At 44.6% G+C, this 25098-nt stretch overlaps 1 protein-coding gene across 1 annotated transcript in view; it reads left to right on the top strand.

Moving 5' to 3' along the window:
* LOC139424179 (regulating synaptic membrane exocytosis protein 2-like) overlaps positions 1 to 25098 on the top strand; it is a 208372-nt gene that overhangs the window by 46691 nt on the left and 136583 nt on the right. Inside the window, exon 4 of the mRNA XM_071175864.1 lies at positions 10244 to 10536. Coding sequence (XP_071031965.1) covers positions 10244 to 10536 — 293 coding nt within the window. The remainder of the gene's footprint in view (positions 1 to 10243; positions 10537 to 25098) is intronic.

The following is a 25098-nucleotide window of genomic DNA, read 5'->3' as shown; positions in this document are numbered from 1 at the left end:
TGGTGTCTTTGTTCCATTTTCAGTGCAAAGTTTGTACCAAATCCCTGTCAAAGTTTTCCCTTAACAGCTATGACTGAGCTGAGAGTCCACCTCCACGGGACCTTCCGTCCGTCGGCTGCCAAGGCTGCCTGTCTGTCTTTGTTGTTGACTGATTATGGGTGGAGGATGGGTTTCCTCCAGAGTTGTAGCCTACAGATGGTGTTGAGTCGTGTCTGTGGGCTGGCAGGAGGCAGCAGCAGCAGTAGGCTTGGGACAGTGTGATGAGTAGTGGGAGTGTTGGCAGATCTGCCCTGGGATCAGATCAAAGGATAGGAGGATAGGCCCACTGCTGCCCTGCCCACTGTTAGCCTGGTGTTGTAGCGATCTGTCTTCTTGGCCATGGAAATACATTGGTTGCATCCCAAATGGCACATGCAGCTAAAGTATTTGAAAGGAAAACAGTTGTTATTACTGGTCTGGATGTGGAGGAGGTGCAGTAGAGGAGATGGAGATGGAGATGGATGGATGGTGGGGGTGGAGGTGGAGGTGTACATACGTTCAGTAGATGTGCTGCTGTCTCAGCCAGAGGGACGTTGTTTACACAGACACTGCCTCCCCTATATCTAGTTGCAGGGCTCCAAGCCCTCACGGAGCCCTCAGGGCCAGCTGATCCAGGGGTTTGGTTCCCAGACAGGGCTGTGTGACCAGATAGTTTTTCAACCCAAGGAGGGGGATGTCACTGGGGGCCCGACTGCTGGACCTCTGAGGGCAGGGCCCATGGACCTAAAGGATGTCTCAAATGGCACCCTATTCCCTATATAGTGAACTACTTTTGACCAGAGCCCTACACATGTTGGACACAATAAAGCCCTTTCATGTTCACACACACACGCCGCGTGCACACAGACTCACACCCAACACTCTTCAGAGTCTCATAATAAGAATAGATGTTATGTTATTGCAAGTTCGTTAACTAAGACTATATAGCTCAGTTGGGGATGTTTTGGTCAGCCCAACCACCTGCAGTAGCTTGTCACGTCTGAAAGCTTGTGTGTCAGTCAAAGAGGTGCTTGTGGTGGTGGTGAAATCTGTCCTTTTTCCATCAGTATTCTCTTTCCTTCCCACAACCAGTGGTAGCCGTGATGAGAGATCTCTTGTTCTGTGAAACGGCATAAATATTTACACGCCTCAGTGTCTGGGGCCTCTAACAGAGCTGTTGGACACTGGAATACGATAGGACAGACTTGCTGCTGAGAGTTTCACAGAGAGGCAGGAGAAGAATCAGGAGTGAAGGTTTGAGATGGATTTGAGCTACATTAAACTGAGCCCCGAGATGATTTATTTTATTATTTAGTCTAGTATAGCCTATCAGACTCATGGTTATGACAATAAAATATGATATTTTGTTATATATCTTTGGTTGATATTAGCCTACAGTAAAGAGGTGAAGGACATCCAGTCTGATAAGACAGTACTGAAGGCCTTTATATGTAACCACAGGTCAGTCTAGTCTTGGCTCAGCTGCTACACAGTAGACAAAACTTACACCAGGAAGGATTTTAGAGATATAGATGGAGCCTTTAAAAGACATACAGTGCACTATGTACATTTTTTGAACCCCCAGAATCCCTCTCCCTTCTCAGTCCTTATAGTAGGACTGTTCAACATTTCAATTCCTCTGATGTCGCTAAAAAATGCCTCAGGAATCAAGTCTACTGAGACCAAGTCATTCGTGATTAACATGACTTTTGAGGACATCACATGTGCTGTGGTGCTCTTGGCTCTCAGCTTTCATTCACTCTGCTGCAAACGAACAGAACTCACAATTATTGGATCTTTCTGGACTCATCAAAGTAAAAATAGCCTAATATTCCAGTGAATTTAGAAGAACACGTTGTTGTGGCGCATCAGAATTAGCTTGGTGAGTCCCTGAGCGTCACGGGCGTGTAAGGGCACACACTGGATTCTTTGAGCACAGTTGGGCCGCCCAGCACCACCGGGGGACGCGCTGCATTTATAATGAGCTCGAATAATCCTCGGTAGCGGGAGACTCACACCCGCATCTATTAGTAATGAAGACTTAACTAGTAGGTCTAATACAGCGGCGGTAAAACATGATTGCTCACTCTTGCACATCTTTCCTCCCACGAAGCTGCTTCTCTGTATGCTTCTTTTTTGTGTGCCGCGTTTCAAAATTGGAATCCTTTACTGCATTTATGAAGGGACTGTATCGTTTTCTATTTGACATCGTGGCAGACACGTATTTTGTTATTTTCTGTAAATAATCTGTCTAGAAAATAATTATGGTTGGAATTTAAGACTGTCTGACTGGGTGGTATTATTTGCAGCCTGGACAAATCACATACATTATTAGCATCGCGTAACCTTCACGCGGGCTACATTGAGCAGAGCTAGCTGCCTGTCTGTTGTCGGACTAGGTACTGTCCGCGGTGCTGAACGGTGTTGAAGGTCGGCGCCTCAGTCTGTCTCCTCCTGATTTTACTGCACGCTGCCCCGTAACATTTCCAACAAATTAGGATTACATACATTGTTTTTCCTGCACGGACACGATGCTTACCGTCGTTACCATGGGTAAGCTAAATGTAAAATGGATTGTCTTGGCTGCAAGTCATTCAATACGCTGGGCTCACAATCAGCCGTTTGGATACTGCATTTACAGTGCACATGTAGGCTATAGACTGTTGTGCACTGTTTGCATAAGTAGTCAGAGTATTTTAATGTAGATGATAATATGACCAATGATGAATGAATTATATGCTATTATGAATGCCTACATGTTATAAACACCTTGTTATAGCCTGGTAGTCTGAACACGTTTATATGGATGTTTTAGGCTATGTAGTGCTCATTTTCGGTGAAAGTTCTCATTACATCATGTTCTCTGAAATTCTGAATATATATGGTGTTTTCTAAAATGTGTGTGAAACAGTGAACAGCTCTTTGATAAGCCGACTTTGCATGCCAAATGCCTAAGTAATACCAAAAATAGACTTTGGCTTTGTAAATAATGTCACAGGGTTTAGGGGGGGTCTGTGAAAGACATCTGCCATCTCTCTGTGTGAATCCAGTCTCTCCATTTCTCAAGCCGCTCTCATCTTTCTCTCTCAAGTCTTTCTGAACTTCGGTCAAAATAACGGGGCATACATTTATGCATCAAGTCTATTATTATTACCGCGCGCCCGACACACTAAATTTAGAACCTCATTCAAATGTGATGCACCACGTGCCAGACGGTGTGTGAGCATGTGAGAGTCGGCTCTTCTTTCACCTCTATTTAGGCTACACGGTTTCATGAAACATACTTTAATACATGTTTCCCTCTGTCTTTTTGAGATCTTTACACACACACATTTAGAAGAATGTGGTATATTTCATCTTAGGTTATATAGGTTATATATCGTTTATCACACGTTTTTAATAACACACATAAAAACGTGTGTTGCATGGGGGGAAAAGGAGTGCCGAATGATGGATTAAGTTCTGTATGTTTCAGACACAGTCGACTCAAGTGCAAACTCAGTTTCAAAGCCAATATGTTCCCCGGACATGTTCCCTTAAACTATGAGTTTTTAATGAGCTCAGTTAAGTTCAGGTGAGACTGGGAGGGAAACAGGCAATATGATACGGATGACAGTCTATTCACCATCACATTAATATTTTACCATGACGCACATCTCTTTATAGTATGTGACATTTTTGTTCTCTGAATGCTATGAACAAGATACATTAACATTTGATGGTTGGGAATACATTTAGTCTGCAAGATATGATACCAAGTATGTGTTTTTGTCCCCGAAAGAACAGTCACTATTTGGACTCAAGTACTGCAACAACGGTTGCAATTCTCTTAATAGTTAAAAATGGTCACCATGGTATTTTTATGGTCCTTTAGCTTTGAAGTTTGATAATATCATGCTCCCCTCAACTGTTTTGGTAGGATGCTGTTGTGGTGTAGTGCTGCTTCTTGGCCACAAGAGAGAGCTCATTGACTGAGTATTGGCTACTGGAACATATGTATCAGAAAGAGGCGATTGTCTCCTCCCTCCCCTGTTCATTTTACTTTGATGTAGTGTAGCACCACAGGCTTGACAGCTAAACAAAGCTCAGCACAAACTGGGAAAGCTGAAGGCTGCTCTCTATCTTAAAGGACTTTTAGTCAATGCTGTAAATTGTCTCTTAGAAAGTGATGAACATACACTAGATTGGGCATCGAAAGCACCACCACAGCACCACCCTTGAAATAAGCTATAGCATTGTTTGGCTGTAGAGATTTGCAACAGACGAGGTTGTCTGAACGCTAGGCATGCTCATCTTAGATAGAAGTTATTGATTCAAGTCCAGATGGATTAGATGGAGTAAACAGATGGAATAAAATATGGAGTATAATATCTTTGTATGGGACCAAATGCGAAAGATGATAAGGATGTATGAACCCACCTTCAGTTTAAATGAAAAAACATTAGATAACAAATTACATATCAATCTAAGCAGCTTGATGGTACCCATCGTAGCCTAATACAATAGATCAGTAGCATACAGTACCTATGCTCCAGCACACATCAGTAACCGAAAGGTCGCTGGTTTGAATCGCCAAACTGGTAAGATGGAAAAATGTGCAGTTCTGCTCTTGAGCACAACTGAGGAGCACATCTGCGGGGGGCAGTACGGGGGGTACGTCATTTAAGGCAGCCCCTCCACACCTCTCTGTTTCAGAGGACACATTTTGGTTGAAGACATGCTGTTGGGCAACTGACTAGGGATCTCGCTGAGTAAAGATTTGTACACTGTTTTAGCTGAACAGTGTATCACTTCAAATCAAAATCTTTTTTTTATTGGTCACATACACATGGTTAGCAGATGTTAATGTGAGCGTAGCGAAATGCTTATGCTTCTAGTTCCAACAGTGCAGTAATATCTAACAAGTAATCTAACAATTCCCAATAACTACCTAATACCAACAAATCTAAAAAGTAATCTAACAATTCCCAATAACTACCTAATACCAACAAATCTAACAAGTAATCTAACAATTCCCCAACAACTACCTAATACCAACAAATCTAACAAGTAATCTAACAATTCCCCAACAACTACCTAATACACACAAATCTAAAGGGGTGAATGAGAACATGTGCATATAAGTATATGGATGAGCGATGGCCGAGCGGCATAGGCAAGGTGCAGTAGATGGTATAATATACAGTACAGTATATACATGTGATATGAGTAATGTAAGATATGTAACATTATTAAAGTGCCATTATTTAGAGAGGCATTGTTTAAAATGATTAGTGATATTTATTAAAGTGTCCAGTGATTGGGTCTCAAAATAGTATATACTGGTGATATGAGTAATGTAAGATAGGTAAACATTATTAATGTGGCATTATTTAAAGTGATTAGTGATCTTTATTAAAGTGTCCAGTGATTGGGTCTCAATATAGTATATACTGGTGATATGTAAGATAGGTAAGATGTAAGATAGGTAAACATTATTAATGTGGCATTATTTAAAGTGACTAGTGATCTTTATTAAAGTGTCCAGTGATTGGGTCTCATTGTAGGCAGCAGCCTCTCTGAGTTTGTGATGGCTGTTTAGCAGTCTGATGGCCTTGAGATAGAAGCTGTTTCTCAATCTCTTGGTCCTAGCTTTGATGCACCTGTACTGACCTCGCCTTTTGGATGATAGAGGTGTGAACAGGCAGTGGCCTCGGGTGGTTGTTGTCCTTGATGATCTTTTTGGCCTTCCTGTGACATTGGGTGCTGTAGGTGTCCTGGAGGGCAGGTAGTTTGCCCCGGGTGATGCAACCGTTGTGCAGACCACACCACCCGTTGTGCAGACCACACCACCCTCTGGAGAGCCTTGCGGTTGAGGTCGGTGCAGTTGCTGTACCACGTGGTGATACAGCCCGACAGGATGCTCTCGATTGTGCACCTGTAAAAGTTTATCAGTGTTTTGGGTGACAAGCCAAATTTCTTCAGCCTCCTGAAGTTGAAGAGGCGCTGTTGCACCTTCTTCACCACACTGTCTGTGTGGGTGGACCATTTCAGTTTGTCTGTGATGTGTACGCCGAGGAACTTAAAACTTTCCACCTTCTCCACTGCTGTCCCTTCGATGTGGATAGGGGGGTGCTCCCTCTGCTGTTTCCTGAAGTCCAACATCATATCCTTTGTTTTGTTGACGTTGAGTGAGAGGTTGTTGTCCTGACACCACACTCCTAGTGCCCTCACCTCCTCCCTGTAGGCTGTCTCGTCGTTGTTGGTGATCAAGCCCACTACTGTTGTGTCGTCTGCAAACTTGATGATTGAGTTGGAGGCGTGCATGGCCATGCAGTCGTGGCTGAACAGGGAGTACAGGAGAGGGCTGAGCGCACACCCTTCTTACATAGGTATTCTTTATGTCCAGATGGGATAGGGCAGTGTGCAGTGCAATAGCGATTGTGTCATCTGTGGACCTATGGGGGCGGTATGCAAACTGAAGTGGGTCTAGGGTGGCCGGTAAGGTGGCGGTGATATGATCCTTGACTAGCCTCTCAAAGTACTTCATGATGACAGAAGTGAGTGCTTCGTGGCAGTAGTCACTTAGTTCAGTTATCTTTGCCTTCTTCGGTACAGGAACAATGGTAGTCATCTTGAAGCATATGGGGACAACAGACTGGGATAGGGAGCGATTAAATATGTCTGTAAACACACCAGCCAGCTGGTCTGCACATGCTCTGAGGACGTGGCTAGGGATGCCTTCTGGGCCAGCAGCCCTGCAAGGGTTAACATGTTTAACTTACTTTAAAACCCCATACCATTTAATTACTTTCCCGGGACAAACCGGGAACTAGACAAGACCTTCAGGGGACCATGACACAACATGCAAAGAACGTCCTAAAAACGTCCTTCGGGACGTTCCCCGGACAAACCGCGAACTAGCCAAAACCTCCAGGGGACCATGACACAATGTCCCAAGAACATTCAGGGGACATTCAGGAGACCATGACACAATTTCCCAAGAACATTGTAAAAAAGTCCCCCAGAGAACATTCCCGTGGGACTATCATGCAACGTTATCAGAACGTCAGTGCGATAATGTCGCACCAAAACCTTTAAGGGACCTATTGGGAATGTCGCCGAATGTCCTCAGGACGTCCCTTGTTTGCTGGGACATTTAGTGGGCTACATATGCCATGTCTATTCCTCTCCTATGTTTGGAGCACTAGGTTTTTTAATGTTCTATATTTGGGTGCAGGTTCAATGACTATGAAATGTGCAAACACAGGGAGAAATGGCCCAGTCTGGGGGGGGCTGTCCCTTCCTCTCCCCTTCCTCCCCCACACCCATCCCCCTGACTGCACTCAGCCGTGAAGAGTTAGGCAGTGGGGAAGGAGGGAGAAGGGACTGCAGTCTGGCTGCAGTGAACACACCTCTGGCAATCAGTACAGCTGCTTGACCTGTGTGCGTGTGTGTGTGTGTGTGTGTTTGTATGTGTGTTTGGTTTAGTGACTATTACAGATGCTAACAGTAGTCTGTCAGAGTGGGCCAAACTGACGCTCTCTGCTGCATCACTGGACAAACTGTTAGAGCGCACATGCTGTGTGAGTGTGTGTGTGCTGACACCACTTCTGACTAAGGAGTATGGCTTCGACCTAAAACCTTATCATTCAATCATCTCTACTGTGATCAACCACTGCTTATATTTTTCACCATTTTCACTTTTTAGTGCATTAGTCATCCAGGTTATGTTTAGGTGCAGACCAGATGCTACACCATATAGTCCTGTATAGGAACGCTGTGTGAGGCGGAGCTAGGCTTAGCATGCCCTGCTCAGTATTCATTTGGCCTGTGTGCGTATGTCTTCCTGGTCTGTTTTGGAATACTAATGTACTATTAGGTATGTGCTGATGAAATAAAAGAGCCCACTGCATGTACAGTCTGAAGCTCAGAATGTGGTTCATTATTGTTGGCAGATTGGAGAACTGACTCTATGTAAATTGCACTTGTGAGCAGTAAATAAGTAGGTCACGTCATGCCATGCTGGCTGATGTACAAGGCTCTCTCTATCTGGGAAAGAACTGGGCTATGTTAAAAAACGTCTGAGGGATGAGGCTGTGCAAGTAGAAATACTGGTGTGCAAAAGAGCAGAAAAAAAACAAAAAACAAATATGGGGATGAGGTAGGTAGTTGGTTGGATGGGCTATTTACAGATGGTTGCATTTCAAAGATGGTGGTAGAAAAAAATAAATACAAATTATTTGTATTTTCTTCTACCAGATCTCTTGTGTTACATTCTCCTACATTCCATTCACATTTCCACAAACTTCAAAGTGTTTCCCTTCAAATGGTACCAAGAACATGCATATCCTTGCTTCAGGGCCTGAGCTACAGGAGGTTAGATTTGGGTATGTCATTTTAGGCGAACATTGAAAAAAAGGAGGCTAATCCCTAAGAAGTTTTAAGCAGAGAGGGAGATTGGAGTAATGAACAGGAAGTGGGACCTGGTGTGGAGGTAGCGTTGTAGCGTGTGCGTGCGCATGCTTGTGACTGGTATGGAGGTTGTGTTTGTGTGTGTGCATGCGTGCTTGAGAAGTATGGAAGTAGAGTGTAGCCACCACCCCAGTGGTTCAGACATCTGATTGTCTGGGGTGGTAAGGAGACAACCTCTCATTGGTCATGCCATGGCCTTCCGAATATGATTTATTTAACTAGGCATATGACCCCCAGCCAGTTAGCCAACCAGTTAGCCAGCCAGCCACTAAGTCAGTGGAGGGTTGTGTAGTGTGCTGTGTAAGCCCAGCCCAGCCAATAGTAATCACAGTAATGCACTCCAGTACTGAGTCAGCTCAATGCTCTGACTATAGGACCAGGGCCAGAGTCAGGCTATAACTAGCGACTGGAGGACACTGCTGCTGGGTTGAGTGCAGCTGCCTGCCTGTCTACTGTACATCACTGCTGTCAGTCACTGGCCATAAGCCTACAGGCTGAGTTCCTCATGGACCCTGATGCCCTGCACCATGCGCCCTGAGAGAGAGAGAGAGAGAGAGAGAGAGAGAGAGAGAGAGAGAGAGAGAGAGAGAAAGAGGCAGCTGCCCATTTCTTCTTTTCCACTAGGCATCACTCTTCCTCCAGACTAGGGTGGGCGGTTGTTAGGGCAGAGTGAGGCTGGATGAGCTGCGTCTGAGGCGGAGTGATCAGGTTGCATCCAAAATGGCACCCTATGCTAAATATGGTGCACTACTTTTTGATCAGGGCCCATAGTGCACTACGTAGGGAAAAGGGTGCCATTTGCGAAGCAGACCAGGGCTTTGATGGCGGCTGTGCTGCGTCTGAGGTGGAGTGATCAGGGCTTTTGTCGGCTCCTGGATTTATGAGGCTAATGTGGAGGGAGGGGGCTGCAGACCACAGTTAGTGCTACTTCCTCTGTAGAGCTGCTGAACACAGTCTCTCTCCACCCCTCTGCTATACACACACAGCTGTATTAAACAGTAGGGCTGCAGCTAGCTTCTTATTTAGATTCAGTTACTTACAGTATTGTGCATCACAACGTTAGTACCATAGAAATAAAATCACCAATCAATGACTCTGTAACCACACACTACCAACCCATTGACTTGAATGGGGATACCCAGTCTAGTCATTTCATTTCTGTGGCTGGTACCCCATATAAGCAAGTGGTGTAAGTATGTACATTCTTAGACAAAAAGGCGCTATCTAGAGCCTTAATGGGTTCTTTGGCTGTCCCCATAGGAGAACCGTTTGAGAACCGTTTTCCACAGAAGTTCTACATGGAAGCAAAAATGGTTCTAATGTGGGGATGGACAAAGAACACTTTTGGAATCCTTTTTTCTGAGAATGTAGGGGGATGTAGATCATATGAACTTCAGATTCCTCATCATACTCACAGACTGTCCAGTGAACTCAACATTATGTCCTCAGTTAGATATGGTGCTACATACAATCCTAATATTCTCTCCCTCCTAAACACTTGCCCAAAGGCTACTGTATGTGTATGCAATATTATCAAATCATTCATATCCTCATCTGTATATTTACAGTGTTTCCTACAACATCTAGCAGGTCCAAGTATCCTTTTTTAATGATACTTGGCACGTCTCCTCTAGGGGTTGATCCATTCCATGACTCCTTTCATTGTAGTTCATTGCTGTAAGCCCACCACCACCACCACCACCACCACCACCACCACCACCACCATCCACACCACTGCAGATATCTAACCCACTCTGTCCTCTATGTACAGGTTATGTGGGTATGCAACTTGTGCCGAAAACAACAAGAAATCCTAACCAAGTCGGGAGCGTGGTTCTACAGCAGCGCCGCAGGGCCACGGGGCGGGTCTGAGGGCCCCAGGGGTCGACGTCACGAGGAGGCTCCCCAGGAGAAGAAGGCCAAACTGCAGCAGGATCTCCTCTACCAGGGGCCCCCAGGGGACATATCAGCAGATAGAAGCAGACCTCCCGGGCTCCCCAGACAAGGCTCCCTCAACAACGGCTCAGGGCTGAGGCACTCAGGTCAAGGACAGGACATAGACAGGTGAGTCCAGTGTGTGTGTGTGTAAGGTTGTGTGTGTGTTAAACACATTTGAACAATTCCCTCAGGGATTTGAGCTGGTTTTAACATTTTTGATCGTTATTGTGGAGGAACACTGTCTGTTAAAAGTGAAACCTGTTAGGGGAGAGTGGGGTAAGTTGAGCCAAAGGGTTATTTGAGCCACCCCTTGTTTCTAGGAAACCATACACAAAATTAATAATGTGACCAAATATTTAGTATGAGGTCATCATTTCATGGAGTCTGTGAAGGAAGAAACCACATGAAAAATTGATAAGGAAGTTAGGTAAAAAAAACAGATTTTCACAAAGTCAAATGAATTTATTGTGTTATAGGTTTCACGATGCTTGCATCTAAACCAAAGAAGATAGTTTTAAGATGGTTTTATACGTCAGTTGGGTCTCTCTCTATAAGCTACAATATGAGGTCCTAAACCTAGCTTGAAAGTGCATCCTTCTAGCTGTGAAGGCTAATATTGTCAAAATGTTTGCCTTTTTGGGGTAAGTTAAGCCAATGGCCATGGGGTAAGTTAAACCAATGGCCACCATACACCATACTAATTATTATTATATTTAGTCCGTTTTAAGCATAATATACAGTACATAGTATTTTTGCAATGTGTCATGCCTACAGTATGAACTCAGGAGTGTATTGTTATTGTTACATAGCAGACACCATCATGTCCTGTGTACACAAATGTAAAACAAGCAGGGGTATAGCCCCCCCCCCCCTTAAAGTTCTTGAAAGAGCAGCCAAGGAAGTGAGATAAAGGAAGAAGTCCATTTGAGCAGCAGCAAGGGATGAACAAATAATGAGGCAATGATGAGTAGCAGAAACACACAAGGCCTTATCTGATGACATGGAGTCTGAGCTTGCTAAACATATCATACATCTTGAGGACCAGTTTCATGGGCTTAGTATCCTCAAATGCAGAGAACTTGTCTGTGAATTGGCACATCGAAACAACATCCCTGTCCTAGACCAACTGGTCAAGAAATGGAAGGGTACGTGATATTGAACAGAGGCATCCACAGTTGAAGTCGGAAGTTTACATACACTTAGGTCATTAAAACTAGTTTTTCAACCACTCCACACATTTCTTGTTAACAAAGTATAGTTTTGGCAAGTTGGTTAGGACATCTACTTTGTGCATGACACAATTAATTTTTCCAACAATTGTTTACAGACAGATTATTTCACAATTCACCGTATCACAATTCCAGTGGGTCAGAAATGTACATACACTAAGTTGACTGTGTCTTTAAACAGCTTGGAAAATTCCAGAAAATGATGTCATGGCTTTAGAAGCTTCTGATAGGCTAATTTACATAATTTGAGTCAATTGGAGCTGTACCTGTGGATGTATTTCAAGGCCTACCTTCAAACTCAGTGCCTCTTTGTTTGACATCATGGGAAAATCAAAACAAATCAGCCAAAAATTGTAGACCTCCACAAGTCTGGTTCATCCTTGGGAGCAATTTCCAACAGCCTGAAGGTACCACATTAATCTGTACTAAGAATAGTATGCAAGTATAAACACCATGGGACTACGCAGCCGTCATACTGCTCAGGAAGGATACGCGTTCTGTCTCCTAGAGATTAACGTACTTTGGTGCGAAAAGTGCAAATCAATCCCAGAACAACAGAAAAGGACCTTGTGAAGATGCTGGAGGAAACGGGTACAAAAGTATCTATATTCACAGTAAAATGAGTCCTATATCGACATAACCTGAAAGGCCGCTCAGCAAGGAAGAAGCCACTGCTCCAAAACCGCCATCAAAAAGCCAGACTACGGTTTGCAACTGCACATGGGGACAAATATCAAACTTTTTGGAGAAATGTCCTCTGGTCTGATGAAACAAAAATAGAACTGTTTGGCCATAATTACCATTTTTATGTTTGTAGGAGGCTTACAATCCGAAGAATAACATCCCAACTGTGAAGCACGGGGGTGGCAGAAACATGTTGTGTGGGTGCTTTGCTGCAGGAGGGACTGGTGCACTTCACAAAATCAATGGCATCATGAGGTAGGAAAATGATGTGGATATATTGAAGCAACATCTCAAGACATCAGCTTGGTCGCAAATTAGTGTTCCAAATGGACAATGACCCCAAGCATACTTCCAAAGTTGTGGCAAAATGGCTTAAGGACAACAAAGTCAAGGTATTGGAGTGGCCATCACAAAGCCCTGACCTCACTCCCCTAGTAAATTTGTGTGCAGAACTGAAAAAGCATGTGCGGGCAAGGAGGCCTACAAACCTGACTCAGTTACACCAGCTCTGCCGGAGGAATGGGCCAAAAATTTACCCAACTTATTGTGGGAAGCTTGTGGAAGGCTACCCGGAACATTTGACCCAAGTTAAACAATTTAAAGGCAATGCTACCAAATACTAATTGAGTGTATGTAAACTTCTGACCCACTGGGAATGTTACAAATAAATAAAAGCTGAAATAAATAATTCTCTCTACTATTATTCTGACTTTTCACATTCTTGAAATAAAGTGGCGATCCTAACTGACCTGAAACAGGGATTTTTTACTCTGATTAAATGTCAGTAATTGTGAAAAACTGAGTATAAATGTAGTTGGCTAAGGTGTATGCAAACTTCCGACTTCAACTGTACATTTAAGATATAAAGTATTCAGACACCTTGACTTTTTCCAGATTTTGTTCCGTTACAGCCTTATTCTAAAATTGATTCAATAAAATAAAATCATCATCAACCTACACACAGACCAAGAACCCAATGGTCACTTTGATAGAACTCCAGAGTGCCTCTGAGGAGATGGGATAACCTTACAGAAGGACAACCATCTCTGCAGCACTCAAACAATCAGGCCTTTATGGTAGAGTGGCAAGATGAAAGCCACTCCTCAGTAAAAGGCATATGACAGCCCGTTTGGAGTTTTCCAAAAGGCACCTAAAAGATTCTCAGACAATGAGAAACAAGATTCTCTGGCCTGAATGGCAAGCGTCACATTTGAAGGAAAGCTGTTACCATCCCTACGATGAAGCATGGTGGTGGCAGCATCATGCTGTGGGGATGTCTTTCAGCCACAGGGACTGGGAGACTAGTCAGGATTGGGGGAAAGATGACCAGAGCAAAGTACAGAGAGACCCTTGATAAAAACCTGCTCCAGAGCGCTCAGAACCTCAGACTGGGGCGAAGGTTCACCTTCCAACAAGACAACGACCCTAAACACACAGCCAAGACAATGCAGGAGTGGCTTCGGGACAAGTCTCTGAATGTCCTTGAGTGGCCCAGCCAGAGCCCAGAATTGAACCCGATCGATCGAACATCTCTCTAGAGACCTGAAAATAGCTGTGCAGCGATGCTCTCCATCCAACCTGACAGAGCTTGAGAGGATCTGCAGAGAATAATGGGAAAAACTCCCCAAATACAGGTGTGCCAAGTTTGTAGCGTCATACCCAAGAAAACTCTAGGCTGTAATCGCTGCCAAAGGTGCTTCAACAAAGCACTGAGTAAATGGTCTGAATAGTTATGTAAATGTCATATTTACATTTACATTTTTTTCTTCTATATTTGACAAAATTTCTAAAAAACTGCTTTTGCTTTGTCATTATGCTTCATTATGGGGTATTGTGTGTAGATTAACGAAACAATCAAACGTTTTAATCCATTTTATAATAAGGCTGTAACGTATCAAAATGTGGAAAAAGTCAAGGGGTCTGAATACTTTTCGAATGCACTGTACAATATACCATACCCCCCATTCCATGAATTCAACTTTGACCTACCAGCACCATCACCCACTGTCACAGAACACCATCACCCACTTACCCCAAGGTGGCTCCATTTACCCTGTCCCTATGCTGAATTGACCCCATACCAACAGACAACTTTTTAGACATGCTGTGTTTTCAAAACTGTTACGTTTACATGAGTTCTAATTATTTCCAGAGATACACAACATCCTGAAATATATGGAGATATCTTTGTTAGAAAGAATACAATATTTTCCATTGACATAGTGGTGCTAAATAAATAAAAAATGGCTAAACCTGCCCCACTCTTGCCTATAGCAAGCTGTGTCATGTGGTTGGTTAAGTTGAAATGCCTCTGGAGCTGTATTGGAGGGAGTGATGGTCAGGGCCTGGGAAAAGTGTAGGGTAAAATAAAAATCATAAAAGCTATGGCTCCTGGCAAATGACTTATTTTTTGAGAACGGTAAACAGTTTGATCACACAGATGTGTATGCATGAGGTCCATGAAGCAGGAAAGACACATGGACACCGCTACCTAAAATAAGTTTAACATTGACACACCCAAACACACAGACACAGACAAACAAACACACACACATGTAAATATACTTAAATTTGCCCACTCACAACTACACATGAGCACAACACTGACACACATTCACACACGTACAAGCACACACCCACACACTGACTCCCACACTAGATGACTGGTGTCTTTCATCTTTCCTCTTAAGTCAAACTCAGCTAGAGGGATTCCCTAGCTGGTGAACTGACTGATGATGACTATAATACTGCATTCACTGTGTCTTCCTCTGAAGCGGCAGAAACCAGACATGCTGAAGAAGCCCTTGGCTGCAACTCATCACAATAACTAGATAGACTTTTTGTCCTACTGTTCTCTAGGCATGTTTTAGCCAGGTACAGATAGTACAGGAAGAAGTTGGGAAAGAACTTCCTGGCTGTATTACGTCACTGTTGTCAGAGTCTCCCTGTTGGAGACTGTACTGTTTCTTCCAAAAATGTACGCAAAATAGATCTCAATCGGGATCTACATGTTTAAATAAAGAATAAGAAAATAGACCGGCTGTTGGATTACACTTCTATGCTGTGCTTGTGAATCCTTTTTCTCTGTGCCTTGGATAGCTTGTGTCGTCACAGCTGATTTATTGTAATTCCATTTATCACCACACAGTGTCTCCTTCCTCTCTCCATAGTCCACTGACACAGAGGGAGAGAAAGAGAGAGAGAGAGAGAGAGAGAGAGAGAGAGAGAGAGAGAGAGAGAGAGAGAGAGAGAGAGAGAGAGAGAGAGAGAGAGAGAGAGAGACACCCTGCACACATTTTTCTAGTGCATCTCATACAGCAGAAATATGTTCCTCTAGTCCCCTCATTGTGTCATTCTGAGTCTGTACTCTGTAGTCCAGACCTAGGTTCAAATAGTATTCGTTTTCTATCAAATATTTACTTGCTCTCGATTGAGCTTGACTGGTGCAAAGGGAACCAACAGAATAGTCCCAAACATGCAAACCCTGCCCATCTGGAACTCTAGACAGGTTCAATCAAATGCTCATTGTATTTGAAGGAAAACAAATGCTTTTTGAACCCAGACAGGTCTGGACGGTATTTCCAACCGTTCCATAACCCAGGGGTCAGTCATGGTGAGCTGCCCTGGGAGGAACAGATGTCCTCTTCCCACTCTCTCTGCTATCCTGCAATTCTGCCTCTCTGATCCTATCTGCTTCTCCCTGCTCTTCGCTGCTCCTACCCGCTCGTCTTTACTCCTCTCTGCCCCTCCCTGCTCCTTCCTGTCCTCCTTGCTCCTCCCTCCTCCTCTCTGCTCCTCCCTGCTCCTCTCTGCTCTTCTCTTTTCCTCTCTGCTTCTCCCTGCTCCTCTCTGCTCCTCCCTGCTCCTCTCTGCTCCTCCCTGCCCCTCTCTTTTCCTCTCTGCTCCTCTCTTTTCCTCTCTGCTTCTCCCTGCTCCTCCCTGCTCCTCCCTGCTTCTCTCTGCTCTTCTCTTTTCCTCTCTGCTTCTCCCTGCTCCTCTCTGCTCCTCCCTGCCCCTCTCTTTTCCTCTCTGCTCCTCTCTTTTCCTCTCTGCTTCTCCCTGCTCCTCCCTGCTCCTCCCTGCTTATCTCTGCTCCTCTCTTTTCCTCTCTGCTTCTCCCTGCTCCTCTCTACTACTCTCTGCTCCTCCCTGCCCCTCTCTTTTCCTCTCTGCTCCTCTCGGCTTCTCCCTGCTCTTCTCTTCTTCTCTCTGCTCCCATCTCCTCTTCTCTGCTCCTCTCTGCTCCTCTCTGCTCCTCCCTACTCCTCTATGCTCCTCTCTGCTCCTCCCTACTCCTCTCTGCTCCTCCTCTCTGCTCCTCCCTACTCCTCTCTGCTCCTCTCTTCTCCTCTCTGCTCCTCCCTACTCCTCTCTGCTCCTCTCTGCACCTCTCTGCTCCTCCCTACTCCTCTCTGCTCCTCCCTACTCATCTCTGCACCCCCCTGTTCCTCTATGCTCCTCTCTGCACCTCCCTGTTCCTCTATGCTCCTCTCTTCTCCCTCTCTGCACCTCCCTGTTCCTCTATGCTCATCTCTTCTCCCTCTCTGCACATCCCTGTTCCTCTATGCTCCTCTCTTCTCCTCCCTGTTCCTCTATGCTCATCTCTTCTCCCTCTCTGCACATCCCTGTTCCTCTATGCTCCTCTCTTCTCCCTCTCTGCACATCCCTGTTCCTCTATGCTCATCTCTTCTCCCTCTCTGCACATCCCTGTTCCTCTATGCTCATCTCTTCTCCCTCTCTGCACCTCCCTGTTCCTCTATGCTCCTCTCTTCTTCCTCTCTGCACCTCCCTGTTCCTCTATGCTCCTCTCTTCTCCCTCTCTGCACCTCCCTGTTCCTCTATGCTCATCTCTTCTCCCTCTCTGCACCTCCCTGTTCCTCTATGCTCATCTCTTCTCCCTCTCTGCACCTCCCTGTTCCTCTATGCTCCTCTCTTCTCCCTCTCTGCACCTCCTTGTTCCTCTATGCTCCTCTCTGCACCTCCCTGTTCCTCTATGCTCCTCTCTTCTCCCTCTCTGCACCTCCCTGTTCCTCTATGCTCCTTCCTCTCCCTGTTCCTCTCTGTTCCTCTCTGCTCATCTCTGTTCCTCTATGCTCCTCTCTCTCCCTGTTCCTCTATGCTCCTCCCTCTCCCTGTTCCTCTATGCTCCTCTCTGTTCCTCTATGCTCCTCTCTGTTCCTCTATGCTCATCTCTGTTCCTCTATGCTCATCTCTGGTCCTCTATGCTCCTCTCTGTTCCTCTATGCTCATCTCTGTTCCTCTATGCTCCTCTCTGTTCCTCTATGCTCATCTCTGTTCCTCTATGCTCCTCTCTTCTCCCTCTCTGCTCATCTCTGTTCCTCTATGCTCCTCTCTGCTCATCTCTGTTCCTCTATGCTCCTCTCTTCTCCCTCTCTGCACCTCCCTGTTCCTCTATGCTCCTCCCTCTCCCTGTTCCTCTATGCTCCTCTCTGTTCCTCTATGCTCATCTCTGTTCCTCTATGCTCCTCTCTGTTCCTCTCTGCTCATCTCTGTTCCTCTATGCCCACTGGAACAGGCTTCCTGATGGGAAGAGAGGGATTTTGGGCCGTATGTCGTGTTATCCAGTGCACTGTGGGCCCAGTGGGTGATTCACTCCACAGAGAGGCTTTCCACACACCACATACTGTAGATGCACACCCACACACACACACCCCCACACACACACACACACACTGACACACACACACACACACAGGAGGTGTGTTTCACTCGACCCCATTCCTCCTCCGCGCCTGTTCCTCTGTCGACCTTGTAAAGGTGTACCTGATGGGCCGCGTCCCCCCTAGTCTAGCACTGGGACAAACAAGCCTTTACCGTACTGTAGCCACTCTGGGGTTAGAGACACAACTCATTAAGCCTGTGTCCTCTTCCTCCCATTACGACCTTGTGTTGGGCTCTTTTTACTCCCAGACACGCAGTAATGGAAAGATTAATATTGACAATATTGACAGAGAACAATATGGACAATATTCTGCCCACTTGGCAGTTGACTGTTGGTCACAAATATTAAGAAATGTGATGGGTTTCTGCTTCTGGTGAAAAGTAGTGCACTTCTGGTCAAAAATAGTGCAGTATAACGGGAATAGGGTGCCATTTAGGACATATTCAAACAGATATTGGAGTAGGACTCTGGGACCTGTCTAGCAGAGTAGAATTGATTGAAACTGCTTTACCTTATAAGGTTTTAAATGAGCAATGTGTAGTAACAGTGCATTTTAACAGTGAGCATTCTCACTATTTAACAGAATTCAGCTAAATAAACACACGCACGCACACACGCACGCACGCACGCACACACACACACACACACACACACACACACACACACACACACACACACACACACACACACACACACACACACACACACACACACACACACACACACACACACACACACACACACACACACACACACACACACACACACACACACACACACTCACTCACAGCCAACAAAGACAGCTAGTTAATTCTGAGGTTGTTGTATTTGATTACCAGTTAGATCAGGCTGTGGGATGTGAGCTCAGAGCTCACTGTGTTGTTCGGTGGCTCTCTCTCTCTATATTAATTGACTTTATGGCAGAGAGGGAGAATGGTAGCAGTGAATGATTCTAGCTTTGGCAGCACTGAGTTCAGTGGCGACACAGAACCGGAAACGGCCTGTCTGAGAACTCAGGGGACAATGGTGATGATGTATAAAATAGAACTCCCACTGCATAATCACCAAAAACCACTTTCATTAATCTAAAGAATGTGTAAATGAACTCTGAAAGAGAAAGAGGTTTCCAGCTGACAGCCTGTTTATAAGGTGAAATAACTTCAGAAAGGGTCACATTTATCTTGGTCTCGGAGGTGTCATTGAAATGAACACACAGATACCCAACATCCAGGACGACGAGGTAGTCAGGGTGTGGAGACACTGATGAAATAGCAATAATTAGGCTGGGATTAGAATATAATTATCTACTTGTGTTTCTCAAGGTTTCCCATGTTTATCCACCCAGCCCAAACCCTGGCTCAGCCTCAACCCTAGCCCCAGCTGAGCCCCAGTCCCAACCCCAACCTTATACCCCAGCCCAGCCCCAACCCCAACCTTATACCCCAGCCCAGCCCAGCCCAGCCCCAACCAAGTTCAGTGCATTAGTATTGTATTAGTTAGCAGGACAAAAGAAACACAACTAGCCAACATGAGCTTAAATCCAGCCCGTTACTTGTTACATTGGTGTCATGAAGTGAGATGGGTGTTTCCTACCCAAGCTAGTGGAGGCACCTGCAGAGATGCATTACAGTGTACAGCAGCATGGAGGGCGTAGTGAGTCCTCAGTCCTGTTTACCAATGTCACCAATACATCTTGATGTTTTGGGGGTTATGGTTTAAGTGATCTAATATTATATTAAATCCACCTTTTATTCATCAAATGAACCTCTGTGTAAATGACAGAATAACCGTATGCTTAGTGTTTATTCTGATCGTTATATAAACCATTGATCAGAGAGAAGTGCAAATCACATCTAGGCATCTTTAGGCAATAAGGCACAGGGTGTGGTATATGGCCAGGGGGTGTGGTAAAAGCACGACACAACATGGAGTGCCTGGACACAGCCCTAGCCGTGGTATATTGACCATATATCACAAACCCCAGAGGTGCCTTATTGCTATTATAAACTGGTTACCAATGTAAGTAGAGCAGTACAAATAAATGTTTTGTCATACCTGTGGTACACGGTCTGCTATACTATGGCTGTCAGCCAATCAGAATTCAGGGCTCGAACCACCCAGTTTATAAAATGGAATATAACTTTCTTATACAGACGCTGTGCATCCATCCATCCATGTTGGCCTTCACTCACACCTGCCATTTCTTCTGTGTTAAATGGCCCTTTGCTTAATGTCTGCAACTCCCATATGAGCTGCTGGAGTTAGTAGACAACCCCCCTGTCCTCCCACTGAGGATCATCCAGTCTGATTTGTTAGTAAACTCTGTCAGGCCCATTAGATTGGAATCCCTTCGTCCACCTTTTATTTCTCTCCCCTTTCTCAGACTCTCTCCCAGAGGAAGTAGAATGCCTTGTCCTCCTCCCTTATTACTTATGAGAGCTGATGGTTGGCAGTCATATATGGCAAAAGCACTGACGACAGCATCTCTGCGCGCCCATGTATTGTATCTGCGTGCGCGGTCCAGAGTATGAGAAAGAGAAGGATACGGCAAGCGTGTGCGTGAACGAATGCTTGCGTGTTGTGTGTGTATGTATGTGTGTGTTTGTATGCGTGCTCTAATAGGCAGAGAGAAATATGAGTTGAGTATGAGCTGCCCCTGATGCACCGGTAAGTGAAGCTTGCTTTGCTGGAAGATGCCTCGCTGCTGCTTTCCCCCCTCACCTCCACTGCAAATAGATCCTGCTACAGCCCGCTATATTTTGTCGGGTTAAGTTCGGAGCATTATGACTGTACATTCCAGCCTCGACTGCTTTTCATTTAAGGACTCTTTCTACCAAGATCAGGAGAAATATGGAACTTGATTGGCGTCTTCGCGTTTAATGCGTCCCTGGAGATAAACAGACGCGGGTCCGGACGGAGAGCGAGGCAGCGCAGGTGGATGTATTGTGTTTGAGGAAAAGGGCCATACTGAGGATAAAAGACACGAAGGAAAAAGGAGGAAAATGCAGTTTGATACATTGCGTCAATTTTGTAGCTCCGTTCTATCCCATTTTAATGAGGCTTTTACGCCGCCTCAGAACATTCTGCAGACGGAGCTATTCGAGCAGGCGTTGAGCAACATCGGGTGAGTGATTCCTTTGTAAGAATGTGTGATTTATGATGGGCTTCCCCCGTTGGTATGTCAAAGGAGCATTCGAAGAGAGGGGGCTTCGCTTATTGATCCATCCGCAGCAGGCTATGCGAAGACGTCGCCTTCCTTCCGGGGAGTTGCAGTTGATATTCCTCCTCGCAGAGAGAGAGAGAGAGAGAGGGAGAGAGAGAGAGGGGGGGGGGGGGGGTTGTTGGATGGAACGGACGGGAAACAGTACGGCTAAAATGTGATAATGCTGAGATGTGTGTGTGTTTCTGTCTCGATGTACCGCTGCTGCCGCATGTGTGTGCTGCCGTCATAAACTGCTGTGCCCGCTTGCGCGGATAACATTACGGTATGTCGTAATATTGCTCCAGCCTCGAATCATTTGAGTCATTTGCGACCCTCTTTTTCATACGCTATGCTATGGTAATTACCTCTATTCATAACCCACACCAATACTGGATTTTTTCCCATGGCCATGTCAGCTGTTTTGTATTATCCTACAGTAACTGTGATTCTTGCTAAATACTGAAGTTAATTAATGTAATGTACATATCATACATAATATTTTTGCTAAATAATCTTGGAAATTCAGCACAAATACTGCCCAACCACTACACACTTATGCAGTATGGAGAAATGACTGTAAATGTAATAAAATGTGTGTGTGATGTACATCAGAGAATGGGATGGAGTCTAGGGAAAGAGAAAGCGCAGCAGGCATTTTGTAGCCCAGAAACAAGCCTATAGATACAACATGCATTTTCCCCCTCATGTTCTTTTTTTCTTATCTCTCCCTATAATATTTCACAGTGTAATTCACAGTGTGGCCTCACTAGCTCTCTGCCCCCTCACATGACATATACCCAACAGCACAGCACACTCACTCAGCCACAGAGGTGTGGTTTACACAGACAGCTGCCTATATGTGTTCCTTCAGTAGCCTATTATCATCATCGTCATCATCATAATCGTCATCATCATCATCATCATCACATTTGACAGATTTACATTTGATACTATTTAAAGGGATGCTTCTGGATTTTGGCAATGAGGCCCTCTGTCTACTTCCCCAGAGTCAGATGAACACGTGGATACCATTATGATAAAGGGCCTCATTGCCAAAATCCCGAAGCATCCCTTTAAGCCTATAAGAAGGATATGAGGATACGATAGTAGTCTAACTAACCCATATCCACCTAGACACCTCAGTGAAGAGACAGGAAAGGCAGGAGGACAGCATACTGTATTGTATATTAAAGGACCAACTAAATCATGACCACTTGATACAAGATCAAGCTGCTCTCACTGTTCCTCAAGGCCCATATTCCTAGAGTCTCAGAGAAGGAGTGCTGGTCCCACCTGTTCATATAATCTCATTCCGTATGATCTAAAATGCAAAACTCATTCTAGATCAGCACCCAGAGGATCTCTCTGAATGAGGGCCATTGTCTACCTTATGATTCACGTTGTAGAATCTGTCCAGTGATTTCTAGTAACCCATTGGGCACAGATGTCAGTTCAACGTCTAGTTTTGATTAACGTTTTGTGAGTTTTCAACTAATGTGAATTCAACGGGAAATGAACAAAGCATTTCGCCATGTCATTGGATTTAGGCAAATCCAATCAGTTTTCCCACGTTGATTCAACGTCATTACAATGCATTTTGAGAGACTACTGTAGTGGGACTATCTATCTATCTATCTATCTATCTATCTATCTATCTATCTATCTATCTATCTATCTATCTATCTATCTATCTATCTATCTATCTATCTATCTATCTCTCTCTCTCTCTCTCTCTCTCTCTGTCTCTCTCTCTCTCTCTCTCTCTCTCTCTTTCTCCCTCTCTCTATCTATCTATCTATCTATCTATCTATCTATCTATCTATCTATCTATCTATCTATCTATCTATCTATCTATCTCTCTCTCTCTCTCTCTCTCTCTCTCTCTCTCTCTCTCTCTCTCTCTCTCTCTCTCTCTCTCTCTCTCTCTCTCTCTCTCTCTCTGTCTTCTTCTCTCTCTCTCTCTCTGTCTCTCTCTGTCTTTCTCTCTCTGTCTCTCTCTCTCTCTTTCTCTCTCTCTCTCTTTCTCTCTCTCTCTCTCTACATGCTGTCTGCTGGCTGTCTAATGGGTTCTGCATTGAGATCCATCTCTATATATTATGCATGTGTATGTCAGTAGAGGTTCTAATGGTGTCCACAATCTGTTCTTAGAAGTCCTGAATGAATGCATTCTTCGCCATCACGTTGTGTGGGGTCGCTCCTCTCCTCCTCTCTGCTGTGGGCTATATCAACCCATTGGGGTGACAGATTCCAGGAACCGCTTGCCTCCGACCAAAAGCAACACATGCAGCTGATGTCAAGCCTCATCACTGCATAATAGAGGTTGTGCAGCCTTATTGGATTTTAATACGTTGATTCAATACACCCCCCCCCCCCCCCCAACTACTATGTTTGCAACCTCACCATGTAACAGTTTGTTTATTATCAGTTTATTATCATGTGTCTCATCACATGAAGCCATGGACCGTGTCAGAACTACACAGTCCAGTCAGCATGGCCTGCTCTTCACTGTGCTCTCAGTCACTCAGTTAGTCTTTGACCTCAATCATCATATCAGTTTCTCCCTCCTTTCTGACAGTTATGGGGTTGCCATGGTAATTATGTTTGATCTATAGTAGTTCCTAGTGCTTTTTGAGGTCAGTTGGTTTCGGTTTGATAAAAAATAAATATATAAAATCATGTTTTTCGATAGTTAAAAAAACAAACATGAAATATGCTATGCATTATGAGTTTGAATGCTGTAACAACAAAGAATAAAACAATGAATAAAAGTCCCATGATGGTAGTGACTGCCCATTACTGCTTATCACTTATTAACCATCATTTATTCACATTACTTTAATCAAATATTTCAGTTATTGTGTATATTACATTTGTTTCATTTGATGACGTTTTATTATTTAATTCCAAGTCATCATGTCATGTCTACAGAGCTGCTGCCTATGCTGCCTGCCAAAATCACTATTTCAGTGGCTCTTCAAAGTAAATAAGGCATACTTTTATGACTGCTGAATAGCAACTATCAATCACTTAAATCATATATTTTCAGGTAGAGATACCTCACGAAGCAGCTGTTCTATCCCTCTCGATCGCGCATTCTTCTTTCTTTTAGGTAGCAGGCGTAAAAGAAACATACTTGACATGCAGGTGCAATTATGGTCATTGTAGTTAATTACCAGGGTTTCTGCACTAAACTATGTAGAATATTGGCCTGTTGGAAACTACAACTCCCTATTACATCGCACAGTTCAGGGTTGATCTGATTTATCTCAGAAACTGCATAATGTGCTCATTGAGCTCATGGAAAAAAACAAATGAAATGGAATTTAAATATTTGAACCAATGTTGGTCAATTAGTTGTTTGAAACCCCAAAATAACCGAAACGTCGGTTAATCGCTCAGTACTAATCAATAGAGGGGATGATGTGTCCCCTATCTGTTAATCCTGGTGTTAGTCTGGTCTGGTCTGAAACCAGGGAAGCCCTCCTTCCCCCCTCCCTCTCTCGCTCTCTCTCTCTCTCTCGCTCACACTCTGTCTCTCTCTCACTCTGTCTGTCTCTCTCTCTCTCTCTCTCTCTCTCACTCACTCTCTCTCTCTCTCTTGTTCTTCTGCTTCTTTTAGCAAGAGGTTGGTGAAGTGGTGAGTGGGAATATGGAGGGGAATACACAGTGTGTGGATCAGGGAATTGGGGTTGAGTCTAGAGAGGTTGACATGTGGAGGAAGATAAGAAGAGGAGGATGAAAAGGCAGAATATAAAATAAGAAGAGATGAGGAGGCAGGAGATAAGAGAGGAGCGGAGGAGGAGGAGGCTGAGATACACAGGCATCAGTCATCATAGTGACAAAGATAGACAAGAGATAGACAGACAGGCTGCAGCTTTGGGACTCTGCCA

This window comes from Oncorhynchus clarkii, chromosome 2, assembly GCF_045791955.1.
Source record: "Oncorhynchus clarkii lewisi isolate Uvic-CL-2024 chromosome 2, UVic_Ocla_1.0, whole genome shotgun sequence".
Lineage (NCBI taxonomy): Eukaryota > Metazoa > Chordata > Actinopteri > Salmoniformes > Salmonidae > Oncorhynchus > Oncorhynchus clarkii.
This window is presented reverse-complemented; position numbering and strand designations above follow the sequence as displayed.